The sequence below is a fragment of the Falco naumanni genome, chromosome 9 (genome assembly GCF_017639655.2).
Source record: "Falco naumanni isolate bFalNau1 chromosome 9, bFalNau1.pat, whole genome shotgun sequence".
NCBI lineage: Eukaryota > Metazoa > Chordata > Aves > Falconiformes > Falconidae > Falco > Falco naumanni.
In genome coordinates, this window is record NC_054062.1 from 25,273,647 (window position 1) to 25,289,746 (window position 16,100).

General features: G+C 50.5%; 1 protein-coding gene across 2 annotated transcripts in view; it reads right to left on the reverse strand.

The window, feature by feature from the left end:
* Positions 1–16,100, reverse strand: part of HPSE2 (heparanase 2 (inactive)) — a 112,492-nt gene that overhangs the window by 94,915 nt on the left and 1,477 nt on the right. For both annotated transcript variants that reach the window (XM_040606201.1, XM_040606199.1), the window contains exons 2-3: positions 15,583–15,740; positions 3,784–3,945 (exon numbers count right to left, since the gene is read on the reverse strand). In XM_040606201.1, the coding sequence (XP_040462135.1) occupies positions 3,784–3,945; positions 15,583–15,740 (320 nt within the window). The remainder of the gene's footprint in view (positions 1–3,783; positions 3,946–15,582; positions 15,741–16,100) is intronic.

The following is a 16,100-nucleotide window of genomic DNA, read 5'->3' on the forward strand; positions in this document are numbered from 1 at the left end:
TCTCAGTGCAGATGTGGTGTGGTAGGACAGACTGGAGAGCTGTCATCACTAGTCTCCTGATGCAGTGAAGTAATCTGCACTGTAGCTTCAGGCAGAAGGTAGAGCAGAAGGAAGAGATGTTTTTCCACTGCTCAGGATGAGAAGTGGGGCACTATTTGGTTTCCTCAGGATGAGAACCCCTAGAGGGATATTTATGGTTTGTACTTGTATCTTGGGAAGCTCAGTTACACTTAACACCTCACGTAAATACAAGAGGGGACAGTTTTTCACATATGTCTATTGACCTGAGCAATTCCCTCTTCCATTGGGCTTAACGGGCTTTACTTAACAGTGCAGAAACCTGCAGACATCCAGTCTCTTCAAGTACAAATGCAGTATGTTAACCCAGCCCAACCTGGCACCACAGGTGGAGGAATTCCAATTTAATCTATCAAAGCTCTGCCTGCTGCTGCTCCACTCTCTAAAACCTGCATGCATGTTGTGTCTCTGCTGCCCTGGGCAGCTCTTCACACCTCACCTGCTGCCAGCCCGATGCTGTGCATTCACCCCTCAGCTCCAGGGCTCCAAAATCACCTTACTGTCACCTGAACGGTTCTCCTGAGGGCTGCATAGGAGGGAAGCCTGGTGTGATGATTGCAACTTTTACTCCAGATGATACAAGCTATAAAAGAATCACTGCTTGCTCCACCTAACTAGATTAGGAAGGAGCAGAGAAGCATTTCCAGGGAAAGATTCCTCCTCCTCCCCCATCCCACCATGGTCTGAGCTGAGAGCGCCAGTTCCCAGAGAGAAGCAGGCGATGCTGTGCACTCTCCCCCTGCTCTACCACTGGCTTACCCAGAAGCATCAGAGAATGCTGACCCGTGAAATGAGATACCTATCTCTGAGCACCAAGGGGGAAACTGCAAAGATTAATAAGCCTCAAAATGTTATACAGCATTTAAATAGTACTGTCACAGATCAAAGACTATCACTGATCTCAGTGAGGCAGGCTCAGTAAGTCTAGAAAGATCGCGTACAAAAAGCAAATGCAAGATGCAAGGGAAAGCCTGCAGACGGGAGCTAAGGAAAGCTCATACTTGCTTAGAGAAACCAAAGTGGCCTAAGCCAGTCTAACATGTGCTCCTGAAGGAATAAGAGCCAGAAACACTGCCTGGTTTCACTCAGTCTCAGTTGTGTCTTAGCACAAAAAAACACATTTCATTTTAAGACACCCTCTTACCTTGGAGGTACCTGCTGCTGGGAGCAGCTGAAATCCCAGTGCAAAACCACAACCCTGCCTGATCACCGAGATAAGGAGCACACTGGGAACCATGTGCAACTGGTGAATAGATTTGAAAAAAAAAAACGACTTACACTGATGCCACAGGGACTGCAGAATCACACTCCCTGCACTCAAAGAGCTTTCATTCTTAAAGCCATAGGAAACTCCATGAAAGTTTGATGGCAATATCATTTGCCAACACTTGCAGGCAGCGTGGGAGGCCTGATCTATACTCTTTCAAGCTGTTCGTATAACTATGTCATATGGGAGGAGGAGGAAGAGAAGGAGACTCTTTGTCCAAATCACTATAGTGGTAGTAGCAGGGGAATAAAGATGCCTCACGGTGCTATTCCTACTCCCAAGTTCTCCTACAGTAGTTATCCCATTGTAAAGCACCTTTATTACCACATGACTTTGGGCAAGACACTCCATTTACATTTCTTTGGTACAATTAAAGTGCTGTAGGAACTAGCAGTAGTAGGATCCCCTCTTACACAGAGGCATGGAGTTGAATATTCTTCCAGTCTAGGTTGGACACTGAGTGCTGAGGGTCATCCGCACTACATACACTGCATGAGGCCAGGTGACTCCTGGATACAGACCTCCAGGAGGAAACACAGTTCTCAGGGATCCCCCAGGTACTCCGTCCCTGCAAACTCAGTCCTTGACTGTCCCTCCCTAAGCCAGATCTGGATCCTTGCTCCCGCACCCCACCTCACAACCTGGGGACTCCCTACAGCACTGTACAAAACCACTGTGCAGAGCAAAAAGAAGTCCTCAAGCAAACTCTGGCTGATTGAATTTTGAAGGTAAGGAATGCCCTGCTGCAACAGATGTACAATCCCCTCTGCCCACCCCAAACACCAGATCCATCACGGAGAAGGGAAATATTTACACAAGTTAGTAGAGTTCCAGTTAAATATTATGCTTAGCTGTCTAGAGTCCATGTTCTCAGACTACGTCTATGAAATAAAAGATTAAACTTCATAACAATTACGAAGTTGCTCTGCTCACATTCAAAGGGAGTTAAAGGACATTAAAATAGTTCTTTGGGTAGTATTCCAGTGAAGTTGTTCTCTCTCCCCTGGAGAGTCAGAGCTAAAACCTTCTGAACTATCTTGTAAACACACTTGGAAAGGCTAAGAGCTGAGCTGATAACCAGGTAGCACCTCTGCTCTGCAGGTTCTCTTAAAAATGTGAGCAATGCTGGGGAGCTTTTGAAGCAATGAGAGAAGGAGGATAGGGGAGAGCAGCTTCTCTTCTCGAGGGAAGTTTGTTTAGTGGAAAGTAAGCAAGTTGTCAGGGGAAAAGCTGACAATGTTGATTCCAGCAGTTGTACTGGGAATAAACAGCCAAGTGGATTACGTTACAGAGAATGAGGAATGGCTCTTGAGGATCCCATTTAAATACTCTGCACTCAGGAATGATGCAATTAAGCCACACTCGTGGCCCCGATGCCCACTGGCCCCTGGGCTAAGCCCTCTGCCAGCCCTGGTATCGTCGTCCCACCTCTGTGGGTCCCCCAGAGGTCCAGCACAACTGATGTCCCCAGGAGAGCCAGAGCTCACTGCTGCACTGGTGAGGACGAAGACCCATGTTGGCTTCAAGGCTGAGGCTGGACAGCAGACAGGGTGGGGGAGGAGATTGCCCAGGACTCACTTGCCTCTCCCAGCCCAGCAGCAGGGGAGGGCCACCATGGGGCTTGCCATCTCCTCCCTAGCCAGAGCACAGGGCCCTCCCTCTCACAAAAATTGTTTGCCTCCCTGCCTTTCACAGGAAAGGGACCCAGCGAGAGGAGAAGGGGAACTTGTTTGATTTATTAGTCTCTTCCTCCTTCCCATCGTCTGTGGCTCATCCAGCTGTAGCGATAAGGAGAACAGCTATGAAAGGACACTCATGGCTGCTGGGATCCCGTCCTTCTGCCCACTCACTGCCTGAAGACATCAGTCCTTTATAAGCACAATTAAATGTGTATCCAAAGTGTGGCAGTGTCCTCCATCCTTCGAGATTCTGTTCCCTGGATAATACAAACAGTTGCCAGAAAAAGAGTATCCTCTCATCTCTGTCTGGGCCATTATCCCTTTATATTTGCTCTTTAATATTTACTGGGTTCACACAAAGTGCATGCTCTGGAAAGAAAAAAAAATCAGCTGCAGCTTAAAGGACTCCAAATTTAGTAATTGCTGCAGCCCCATCAACGTGAACTGTTAGCAGGGAGATTTCTCCAGCACTTCACGTGCTGTGGTATTCTGCTTAGGTCAGGCTGTAGAAAACATTCTGTCCAGGGGCACCAAATCTGGAGTGTCTGCGTAGGTGCCAGCCACAGAGGCCTTATGAGTCCACCACAAGCTCCTGCAGGTCCTTTCCCTCCCAGCACCCAGTAATCTTGGTAGGAAACAGAGGCAGCCAGAGAGATGCTGATTCATAGAGAGGTGAAGCACCCGAGGGTTTTAACACACCTGTGAGTTAGCAAGAACTAGCCCCATCTCCTGGCTCCAGAGCTGGTCTTGCAGCCTTACCTGTTAACGTGAGGTTGCTGTATGTGTTTGAAAACTGCTCCTTTAACAAAACCAAGTGCATCTGAGCTGCCTTTTCCCTCTGTAGCTCCAACATTATGTCAGGATGCTGGGCGATCTTACAGCCTTTCTGCTTATCCAGGGCAATGTCGCTGCGAACAATGTCTACAGCAAAAGGGAAAGAAAAAAGGGAGATGGCCAAACCTCAGCTTTTATTTTCACCAGATGCTTGGATCAGCACCAGCCAACACGACAGCCACACAACCACCACTCAGCATGAGCAACCCAAAAAAAGGGTCCAAACCCCTCAGATCCACCTATCCAATGAACCGTCTCTGCTCAAGTCTCCTTTTCTTCCACAGAAAGCTCAAGTCACTGACTTCAACATGCTTACAGAGCCTACTGCCCCTTCCAGCCTTCACCTGCCCAGCAGCTGAGCTCCTACAATGATGACCGCTCTCTTGCAGGAAAGTGCAAAAGTCTCCCAGCATTTATGTTACAACCTTGTTACTGGTGTGTTTGACACTAAATAATGTTAAAACACTAAATCCCATTCTGGTGACCCCTGGCTTCCATCTACCCTTGTCTGTCGAAGAGGTGATGAAGGAGGCTTGTTCTCACCTTGTTCATCTTCACTGCAGACATCACAGCTAGAGTTAGGTCAGCATGGCTTACAAATCTTTGAACCGGTGTCTATACCCTTCTAATTCCTGACATTCAATTCAGGAGGCAGGTCAATTATCTAACAACTGGTTTTTCTTCATAAGAGCATTTTATAAATCATATTTTGAAATAAGAATATTATACTCCCTCTCCTAGAACTACTCACCTGCTAGGGAAATAGAAAGATGGAGGAAGCAGGGTAGAACAAGAATCAAGTAAGATGCGTTCAGTCTAAATAGGAGGGGAACGGTGCAAACTAGTCCTTGCAAGGTCCCTTTCTGAGTTTAATAAACTCTGTAACATGCTCAGATCCACAGGCACCATATGCTGTGTCTAATTCTTACAAAATCTTAGCCAGCCAGCACTGATAAGGAAGGATGGAAGCTGGAGTTCTTCCATCACATTGTATGAGGTCACCCTTTGCATCACGAGGCTGCGCTTTGCTTGGTTTAATTCCCATCTAGCTAGAAGTTTCTGAAGGAGCTTATTGTCTGAAGAGAGTCACATCTTGCTCCACATGCACTCTCCAGCTCCATTATTGTTATGCATATCAAGGAACACAAGTTGTTTCCAGTAGTCATGCTCCTGTCATTCAAGGTGTCAAATCCCAAGTTCAGCAAACCTAGGTTCAGAGCTCTGCTCTGTCTTGGGCCCTAGCAGGGAACCCCCCTCCAAAGGTGAGGTGGAGGCTGGAAGCCACATTATCCTCCTGTCTCTGAGCCTCATCCTAGTTTTCTATAGAGTCACTATACTTGTCTTGCCCAGGTTGTGCTCTGTCCATTTCTTTACTACATAGTTTGGGATTAACACAGCTTCTCTAAAGCCCGCCTAAAAAAAGACCTCTCAGAACAGTAGCATCATTAAAGCACCTGTGGTCTGCAGTCAGGGTCATGAGCTCCCTCCTCCACCCACAGCTAACATGCTCAGGAGTAGAGACAGGGCAGCATCCAGCTAGCATGAAAATATGGCTCCATATTTCCACATACAGCACAGGGGCTTCAATGTGGAGAGATGAGATGGAGCAAGAGGAAGGAATAAAGGGCAGATAATGAGCACACCCCAACCATGTGCTTTTGGTGCACAGCCTCTTAGGTAGACACTGGGTAAGATTTAGGCCTATCCAAACCCTGCCCAACTAATGAATGATACAATCCTGAACCCCTTTTGTGTGAGATATTTGGAAAACTGAAGACTGAGAAACACAGTCTTATCACTCTCCCACAGCACAAGGCCACTGGTGTCACCCAGAGCTCACGAATGGTCATTCACCTTTCCAGGTGATGGATTTTCTTTTCTACAGGACTGAACACAATTGCTGTACACCCACCCAAAGCCCCAAGGCAAAACAGAGGAAAACACATCTGAACAAGACTGAGGCAGAGAGGTTTGAAACCAGATGGTCAATACACCGTCTCCAATTCTCTTCAAACCACTGTAAAGGAGTCCAGGCTGGGTCAAAACAAGTTTGTTTCCTAAAAGGGATGGAGGGCTGCTAAAACCCAAACCAGAGCCAGCGTGGAGCCATGTGGAGGAACCATGGGCCCAGGACCAGGGTCCCTGCCCTCCTGGAGAGGGGCCAGGACAGCACCTTGGAGAGTGCAAGGGGACGTGGCAGCGGGTCCCGTGCGACACCCCTGCCTCCCTCCTCAGGGACCACGGTCACAGCGAACACACGGCTGGGCAAGGGGTGCACGCTGTCAGCAGGGTCTGGGGACAACAGTCAGGCCCAGGGAACCCGGCCCAGGAATGAGGAGCAGAAGCGGTATTCGGAGTCCTGTCGTTCAGTGATGGAGCTGTCACGACAGGGATTAGCACAAGGAAGTCAGGTCACATTCAGACAAATGACTCTCCCTGGGAGAGTTGGGGAGCAGGCCTGCAGGGCACAGAAAGTGGGGGCACTCCAGCAGTCACCCTCACGGGGTGCTCAGAGAGCTGCCACTGCAGGCACTCAGGAAGCAGACGCAAGGTCCTGGCTTCTCAGATCGATGAAGGACCCAAGAAACTTGTGCAAGACCTAAAAATGGAGGTGGAGCCCACATTCCTTGTAGCTCCAGCTTAAACGCTGGGCTGACGTCTGGGGTATGGAGCTCCCCCAAGAACTCAGTGCCCGGGCATCCAGACCCCACCAGGCTGTGCTTGGTGCAGGGGAGGAGGCAACGGCACCTCCGCACCACTCTCCTGAACCAGCAGAACCGGGCAGGCTGCAGCTTCTGGAGCCTCAAGGGAAAGCTCAGCAAGAGCAACCCAAGGGAAACAGCCAGCAAGGAGCCCGCAGCCCGCAGATCTTCAAGGATGAGATAGCAAGGAGAAAGGCCCGAGGAGCAAGGTGCCCCAGGAGGCGGTGGGCAGGGCAGCCCCCGAGCAGGGGCTCCGGCAGAAGGACACTCGCCGCCTTCCTGAACGGCGGTGAAAACAAAAAAATAGAAACTGCCCAGCAAAACACGAGCCCAGGCAGCCCTTGCCAGAAGTGCGAGAGAAGAACTCCAGATGTGGGAGCCCCAGAGGATGCCAAATGGTTTCCAAAGCCGGCAGGGGCCGAGCCCTACGCCGAGCGGGGCCGGGGCCGTGCCGGGGCCGTGCCGTACCGTGCCGGGTCAGTACCCTGGCCAGCTCAGCCTCCCGCGGCGGCGGCACGGCCGGGCGGACCCCCGGCGGCGCGGCGCTCCGGGGCGGCCCGGCGGCGGCGCGGGGCCCGCGGGGCCGGGGCCGGCAGACGCCGTGCGGTATGGCGGGAGCACACCCGTGTGGCGGTCAGGTGAGCTGCGGCTGCCGGGACACACCGGCGCACGGCGAGGAAATCCCGGCGGCGGGGGGGGGGGGGTGGGGGGGGGGCACCCGCCTTGGGCCCCAGCCCCGCCGGGAGCGGCTGCGGCGCCGGCAGCGGCCGGAGCTCTGCCCCGCCGGCCCGGGCGGAGGATGCCGCTTGGCAAAGGCCGCTTCGGTGCCGAGTTGCCTGCACGTTTCTCCGTCCTGCCGTAGGACCCGCAGACCTCCAGAGCTTGCCACCATGCCGCCTATGGAGGTCACCCAGTTCAACAAGGGAAATTTCGAAGAACAAGTTAGAAAATACCCCTCGGGGCGACACAAGCACAACACTCCCACCCCAGGGCAAGGTGTCCATCCCAGGACTAGCTGAGCTCTAGCAGTTCCTTTCGGGGAGTCACCTGCACCAAGGTGTTGCACTAACCATTTCCCACCGTACCCGTATCAGGCCAGAGAGCTCCCAAGCTGTGAAACGTCCAGGATGGCGCACAGCACAGGGAGACAGCTCGGAGGGTGTCCCTGACCCACAGAGCGAGCTGCCACCACCTGCCCACAGGCAACCCCCTGCCACATGTCACTGGAGTCATGGAGCACACACAGGTTATCACGGTTCATCAGCTGGAAGATGGGAGGAGGAGGGCACAGACCCAGGTTTATGTGCGCAGGGAAGAGGGTTATGGTTATGGTCAAAGGGATGCACGATGGAAGGCTGAGAAGTCAGTTATCTTTCCATGTGTGTGTGAAAGCGAGCGCTGCCCACAGCCACACACACTCCAGCTACAGCCACCGTCACCACTGTCACAACACCAGAACAAGCTGAGTTTGCCCACCCTCCTAATGAGACTGTTTGCTTCAGCTTTCTGGTCTTAGAAAGTGGATTTGAAAGGAAAAAACTATTTTATGTTAACAAAACCCCAATATTCTTACTAAAAATTTGGAATATTAGTAAATGGTGTTGGTGCAGAAGCTAGATAGATGTTCAATGGGCCACAGGCAAAACTCATGAATTGCAGGTTCCCAAACTTCCAAAATACCTACTTTTTTAAATCAACACATTTAAAAATGCTTTTAAAACCAGATTTGCCTGCTGCAGTTCTTATAAAATGCCCAGTGACTGAAATTAGGAACATAGCTTCTAGTTAGAAAGCCTGAAGATACCTGAAGCCAGAAACTGCATCCTCATCATGTCTGTCTTCAGCAGGTGAATTTCTGACACATTAGTGGCATTCCTTTCCTTTAGCTGGGAAAAATTCCCTGATAATGAGTTCCACAACTTATTTCCCACTATATATATATAAAAATAATTATATATTTGTTTGTTTTATATGAAACAATTCCACTGGATGCTCCCTATTTCTTGTGTCATGAAAACAAGGAAATAATCATTCCCCAATTACCTCCGTGTATCACTGAGTTCACAGCACTTATCATATTGTCAGTTATTTTTTCCAAGCTGAAAAAAAACCCAATCTGGATGACTGAAAGCTGTGACTTTGATCACTTCCATCACCCCATTCTATACATATATATTCTTTACACTGATTAGTAAGCCATCACCTAGTTTGCTTATAGCATAAGAATGTTCTCAATTAGTTTCTCCAATTCTTTTCTAATATTCCTAACATTAGATTCATTTTTTTACTTCCCTAAATGTTTTCAGAGACCAATCCATAATAAATTCAAAATATTTTCCCTTAATGGCAACTGCTAATTTAGAATCTATAGCTGTATATGAAAAGTCACACTCATTTCCCCTGTGCATGTAACTTTGCATGAATCAGTTCATAAGAGGAGGAGGTAGCATAGAAAGAAGCATGGAACTAGCAAAAGTATGTAATTTTTTTAGAGAATTTAGCATGTTTGTTATAAACCATCAAACATATAACCATAGAAATCTTTCAACTCACCCATATGCCAGCAAATAGCTAACAAATCAGGATCTAATCGTTTGATTGCACCATTTTCTGCAGTTATTAAAAAAAAATTCATGCATGATTCTACCAAAACGGTTTGAAATTTAAAAAGAAAAAATTGAGGTAAACAGGCAATCTTTGGAAGTATCTCCAGCATAGGCGGGATCTCCCTTACCTTGTGTAAGGTGATTTCTGTAGCCTTTTTGTAGCCTTTTTTTTTTTTTTTTTCAATTTCTGAGGAAACAGCTAAGCACTGGAGCTTGTTACACAGAAATCCCTGCTCGGCAGAGCAGGTTGCAGCTCCTCCGCTGCAGTCATGGTCCCTGGGAACTAGGGAGCAGGAGGGCTGCCTCAGAGCTCATGCCATGTGCTAAGCAACCTCTGGTCTGGCAAATCCCAGAAAACCAAAGGGCATCAGAGGATGCACTGGCCACAGGGACTGAGTGCTTGCAAAGTCTGAAATGCTGCAGCCCTCCCAAAGGAGCCGCATTCTAAACTCCTGAAGGATGAAAATAACTGTTCCCTCTGCAAGCTCTGAAAGGACAGATGTCTAAACTGTTGAGGGGTGCTTAGGCAGACAAAAAGGGGGCTCTGGGTGACCAGAAACAGAAGGCTATTCCTCAAATGAAGGAAAACTTGTTTGTTCATTTTCACTGGCACAATAGCATGGTTCGTCATTCAGAAACATCTGCTGAAAAGTTTTATGAGCTGGCAGAGCCAAAGGGGCAGTCCCAGCCACATGGCAATAGCCCTCCCTTGCTCTGGCTCTGCTATCCTCATACCCCACGATGACCCTCACGATCCTGCTCACTAAATGCACAGTAAAACAGTTGCCTTTTTTTCCTTAATTGGTTTTCTGCTGGCTTAGCAGAGGATCAGAAATGTGCCAGAGCCAACACAAGAAAAGCAGCAGAACACAGAGCAGAGCAAAAAGAAGGCATGGGGAACAACCTTTTTGGTGGCAGAGAACCAAGAGATGAGCTTCACCACCTTCAGGACAGAGTTTTGCAGGATTTAATCTGACCAAGGCTAAGGCTGCTGCAGTGCCACCTTTCACTGCAGGCTTTCCTTTCCCAACACTGTCCTCTACACCTTCCTGGTCACACACCATTAATCAGTTCAGGCGGCTGAATAAGCTGAAGTGCAATCATCTCTCCACCACCAGGTTTTGGCCAGCTGAGTTCTCTGAACTGACTCACCATGTAAACTCAGGCTCCAGGCATAGGAGAGGGCACAAATATGCCAGAAGGGACAGAAGAGTGGGAGCAGCAGCCCTGACTGAGGTCAGCTCCAGCCTCTGTGCAATCCCACATACATATAAAAGAATCCTCTGATCATTTAGCAGATTATTATCTACCTTTCCACTCGATAACTTACATCCTCGCACATACTCTAAAAGCACAGCATCCTAGAAGCTGCCTGTGCAATACAGACTGAGCAAGGGTGAAATGACATTCCCCCTGCTGCACAAATCTTGAGGTTCAGATGCAGTGCCAGGTACCTGAAGGCATCTGAAGGAATGGATCCCAGATGGAAAGGACACCCTGAAAATCTGTGCCAGGATTACACAGCACAGTGTGAAGTTTCCCACGCTATATAGCAGAATCTGCAGACTAGTATGGAAGGCTTAAGAAACATGTATTTTTCCAGTTTTTTGTGGTAATTGGCTATTTTTCCAGATGCCCAGTATCCTCTCCAAAAAAGGAGATAGAATAGAAGGAAGTAAGTTACCAGCAATTAAAAGAGTGTTTTTGAAATGTGTTGTCCATATGCACTTCAGCTCAGAAACTTTTCTGACGCACTACCTACAGTGTGCATATGTGCTCCCCTTCCCCTCTCTCTCCCATGACCCACACAGGGCCGTACTGGCTGTGTGTGGTAAATGTCCTTTGGTCTCAGCCACACAATCCCAATAGGCTACACAAAGCCTGAGGGACAGCATGGAGCAGCTGTGCATTTGGGTCAATACATTTTGAAGAACTCCAGCTATGAGTAACTTTTTCCCTTGAGTTTTCCTTCACAGCACATATGCACAGGGGGAAATTCTAAGCAATGTTTATACCTCCACAGGTTGTCCAAGGCTGGTCTGTGTGGCTTCAAGATGAGAGGCAGTTGAAGACTGCCTTGCAGATGAGGAGGTTCCACATCATCCCACCAAACTCATGCCGTACCACCAGCAGAGAGCTTCTGAAATGGGCTCTAGGTTCAAGCACTGAGGCAGCACCTGCATCATCCCTTGCTGAACTAACACCAGATCTCCACACCACACGTGACACCCCAACACGAAACATCAGGGCAGCACGTGAATCAGATTTTATCAAACCAAACTTCAGAGGAGTTTTTTGTACCAGCATCTACAGCAAACAGGCAGCCCTGTGCGTTTGCTCCAAAAAGCAGCTGCTCAAGCCAAGCCTGTTTTCCTGGAGACCAATGTATCTTATTGTCCCATTCCTCAGACCCAGCTGCTCCTTGGCACGCGTGAGGCAGTTGAAAGGACAGGCCAAACAGATTGCTTGGTATGCAATCCAACAGCAAAAGGAGAAGCATGTCTACTACAAAGCATGAGACCTTACACCTTGGTACCTGCCCAGGGATCATATGTGCCTATGGCAGGAGATAATAAAACACATCTCTTAGCACAGCTGGTGAAGAAAAACAAACTCAGCAGGGCACATACAGAGAAACACCATGTAAGGGAGAGAAAAGTCTCTCAGGCTAAAAAAGTTACACCTCTTGATCATCAAATGTCAAAAAGTCTCTGGCACAGCCCCACCTCCTGGTACCACAGAGCTTGACATACATTAAACTGATTCTCTAACAGACCTGAGGCTGGCCAGTGCCATACCCAAGCAGGGTGGACTCCAGGGCTGACCACGCAAAGTAGGGGCTGCACAGGATGGCAGCCCCCTGGTGCACACTATAGACAGGGGTGTTAAAATAACAAATTAGTTAGACGACCTTCTAATATTTAGCAGACTTCAGCAGGCACATATAGGAATGCTGCCAACAGCAGCGACTGCATACCCTATGGCTCACCTGAACCGTTCATCATAGGCAACCACTTTTACAAATTGCTCTGTCAGGTACGGACAAATCTGCCACCAGGTGATGAAATTGCTGGGCCAGCTTTATATGCAGTGCTGAAACAAGTTGCCACATGCACCTTCTTCATGGGCATTCACAGGCTGCCACCACAGATCACTCACCACTTCATTACCTTTACTGCCCAGACATGACTGGTCTGGACTGGGGTGAGGCTGTTCTGAGTTACAAAGGAAGGATGCCATACACACCTGGTATTACACAATACTTCCAGGTCTGTGCTTCCAGGAAGAATTTGTACAACAAAAGAATGACCCTGAAGCCTAAAGGAAACACCTCATTTCAGAAAAATGAAGTACATTTTAGATACAAGTCAAAAGCAACCTCTATAAACCCTCAGAGAGTACCCATGCTCTCTGTGGAGGAAAGGAGAGGAAAAAGATTGGCTGGGGAATCCTACCTTCGGATACCTGTCTAGGTAAAGACAATTTTCAGAAGGTGGACTTATGCATGGCTGTAACAGTTTGAAAGGGAAATCAATATAATTTTAAACAGAAGGGAAAGAGTAGGGCGAATCTCTGAGGAGGTCCAATCATCAGGAAGGTGAAGGCAGAGATAGAAAAGACCATCAAAGGCAGCAGCAAGGAATAACTGATCTGGAGGGCAATGGGGTAACAGAGGAGGATTTACAGCACAAAGATCCCTGCACAGACATTCACTCAAACTCCAGCAAGCGTGGTCACAGGGCAGAGGACTCATAAAGGATGCTGCAAAGCAGTCCTGTTGCTGCTGCTGCCCATCTGAATGCCTGAGATGGCCACAGTGGGGTGGCCTATGAGCATGCAGAGGAGTGCAGCCGCCTGTGATGTGAACTACTCACAGAGTTACTTGCTAGTAACTGCAATTCTGAGCACTCTTGTACACATACCCTTCACCTCTCAGTCCTGCATGCTATTGAATTGCTGCAGCTGAGAGGAACATAAGATGTGCCCTTCCCTCCCCATCTACGTGCAGGCTACATGGGAACATGAGGCTCAGGAACACCCGCTGGGGCTGCAAAAATAGCCCAGGGGCTGGGGCCACAGGCCTGGAGTCTGTGTACACCCACCGGGCAAACAGACAAACACTTGAAGCCAAAAAACACCAAGCTAACCTTGTCATTCACTGAAAATCACTAAGGTGATGCGTAAGACTTAGAAAATTCTCCTTTAATGATTTTCTTTTTTAACTAATGGAGCCCCCCATTTTCTTCCTCACTCCTGTGCCACTAAAGCTTAGACAAGAAATTTCAGAAAATAGATGCTGGACATACAAAAGCCCACAGATGTGGAAAACAACCCCAACCACACCAGATAACTCGGGGAGGAGGAAGGGTACCTAGCAGGATGCTTGCTGGCTTCCCCCACACTCAGGTGCTGATTGCCATCTTTTTTCTGTGCTGTCTGCCCAGGCTGTAAGTTCTTCGCAGCAAGGGCATCTGCTTGCATGTTTGTGCATGCCCTGATCCCAGGCAGGTCCCAGGCAAGCCACAGATGAAGGAACAAAAACCAGACCAATGCTCCAAAAGGAGAAGATGGCCACTCAGATCCAGTACAGCAGGGCAGCAAGTTGCAGTGGCATCAGGATTTCATTTTGGAGAACTGGATCCCTCTAGTGAAGCGCTCAGTACAGTCTCAGCACAAAAAGATGCAAGCTACTAGCAACTCTAGCCCTGGAGTTTGCACACAGATCTTAACAAATACGAAAGCTTTGCTTCCAGGCAGGAAATCCCTTTTGCCACACCTTTCTGATTTACACCGATGCTTGATACACACCACATGTGTCCCCTCCTTCCCTCACCCACATTCGCAATGGTTCTGTTCCATATTTAAGTGATGAAAAGTTAAGACCTGTGGTTACAACTTCTATGAAAAGCTTCATTTTGAAGGGCTGCTACATTTCAACTTTATTGCCACGAGGAAAACTGAAAGAAGCCAAAAGCTTGCAGTCCTTCCTAACATGAAAGCTGTTGTGAAGACATTTAATAAGTGTAAGTTCTCTCCTGCAAGCTGTTGAAATATTGAAAGTGGGAAAATTTATTCCTACAAATGTTTTGTATGAGTCCCATCCACAATTTTATGCACTACACTTAATTTCTTCTGTTCAAGGTGGCTGTGGCAGGTTTGGTCAGCATTCTCTCCCAAAGTGCTTCTCAGTAGGCAGAGCTTACAACAAACCCTTCGCCTGAGATTTGTTACAAGAAAAACAGGGAATAACATCAGGATTGCTCCAATTAGGAGACCAAGAGAAAGATGGAGCACACAAACTTACCCACCTGCCTGCGTGTGGGAATAGAGGGACATTCATCTCAGTGAGATCAGATGTTACATGGGGGAACAGCGGGAGCAAGAGCCATCAGAAAACTGGCAAATGCATCTGCTTTTTCCATTCAGCACTGTACTGCTGACTAGATCTCTGCAAAACTTCCTCTGTTCCACAGATCTGCCCATTGGGATATGTCTGGCATTAATTGGCCTTCAAAATTACTTATGGAAATATCTTCAACTAATTTTTGTAAGATGTTGAGTAAGGGGAAAAATGGTTTTTGGAAAAAAAAAAACCAAGCAAGAGAGAAAAATCGATAAATTCTTGCATGCGGACATGATCTTCTGCTTTTTAAAATAAATGCCTTAGGAGAGACGCTTGGCCCTGACTATTCTACGAAGTTTCTTTGTGTGAATTAAGGGCCGCAAAAGGTGCGAAAAGCCTTTTGTGCAGCTGCGGAGCCCCGGGGAGGCGGGCAGAGGCGCGGGCAGGAGGGGAGCAGCAGAAAGCCGTGGGCCAGGCGGCGGCTCTCGGCATGATCTGCGATGGCAGAGCCCCCGAGGAGCGAGCAGCCTCGTCCGGGCACCCACCGGCGGGGACCGAGCGGCCCAGCCACGACCGCGCCCGGTGGGAGGCCCGGGGCTGCGGCGGGCGGCGGAACGCGGCACGGTACCGGGCCCCGGGGAGAAGAGAGCCCCATCCCGGGGCCGCGGTGCCCGGTCCCCGGCAGGAGCCGCGGCAAAGCCCCCGCTGCGCCCGACGGTGCCCGCTCGGGGCTTGGGAGCGGAGGGAGCCGGCGGGTGCGGCGGAGCGAGCGGTGGGACGCGAAAAGCTCCGCTCCCCGGGGCCGGCCTTTTGTTCCCGGGGGTCGGCGTCCGCCGGATCCACCGGCAACGGGCGGACGGGCTCCGCCGATCTCCCCGGCTCCCCCCGTTCAGGAAGGGAAGGATTCGGGGGAGGCTCCCCTGCCCGGTGCCCGGCAGTAGCACGGCCCGGGCGCGGCACGGCCCCGCCGGGGCACGGGGAGCGCGGGGCAGGCGGAGCGGGACCGCCCGGCGCCCGCAGCCCCCCCGCCGCCGCGCCCGCCCCCCGCCCCGGCCCCGGCCCCGGAGCTCACCGTCCTCGTAGTTCTTGAGGTAGTAGTCGGGGCCGGGCCCGCCGCGGCTCTTGGCCGGGTTCTTCACGTTGTGGAACTGCAGAAAGTCCGTCCTCTTGCCCGCGAAGCGCAGGAAGGCGGGGGCCAGGCCCCGCGCCAGGGTCACCAGCCGCCGGGAGCTGGGGAGAGCAGAGAGCGGGCTGAGGGCGCCGCGGGCCGGGCCGGGCTCGCCCTGCCTCGGGACCGGCGACGACCAGCGGCCACGGGGTTTCGGGGAGCCGCCGTTGCCCTCTCCGGGCCCTGCTGCCCCGCCTGGCGCGATGCGCACGGGTACCTCCGCAGCGGCGCCCGGCTGCGGGGCTTTGCGCCGGCCGAGCGGCGCGGCCCGGGAGCGGGGAGCCGCCCCGCCTGCCGGTGGTGGCCCGGCGGCCGGCAGGACCCGGCTACCCCCCGACACCCCCCCCCGTGCCCGCCCCGGCGCCCCCCGGACAAGTGCAGCGGCGTCCCGGCGGCAGAAGCGCTCAGCGCCGCGCGGGACC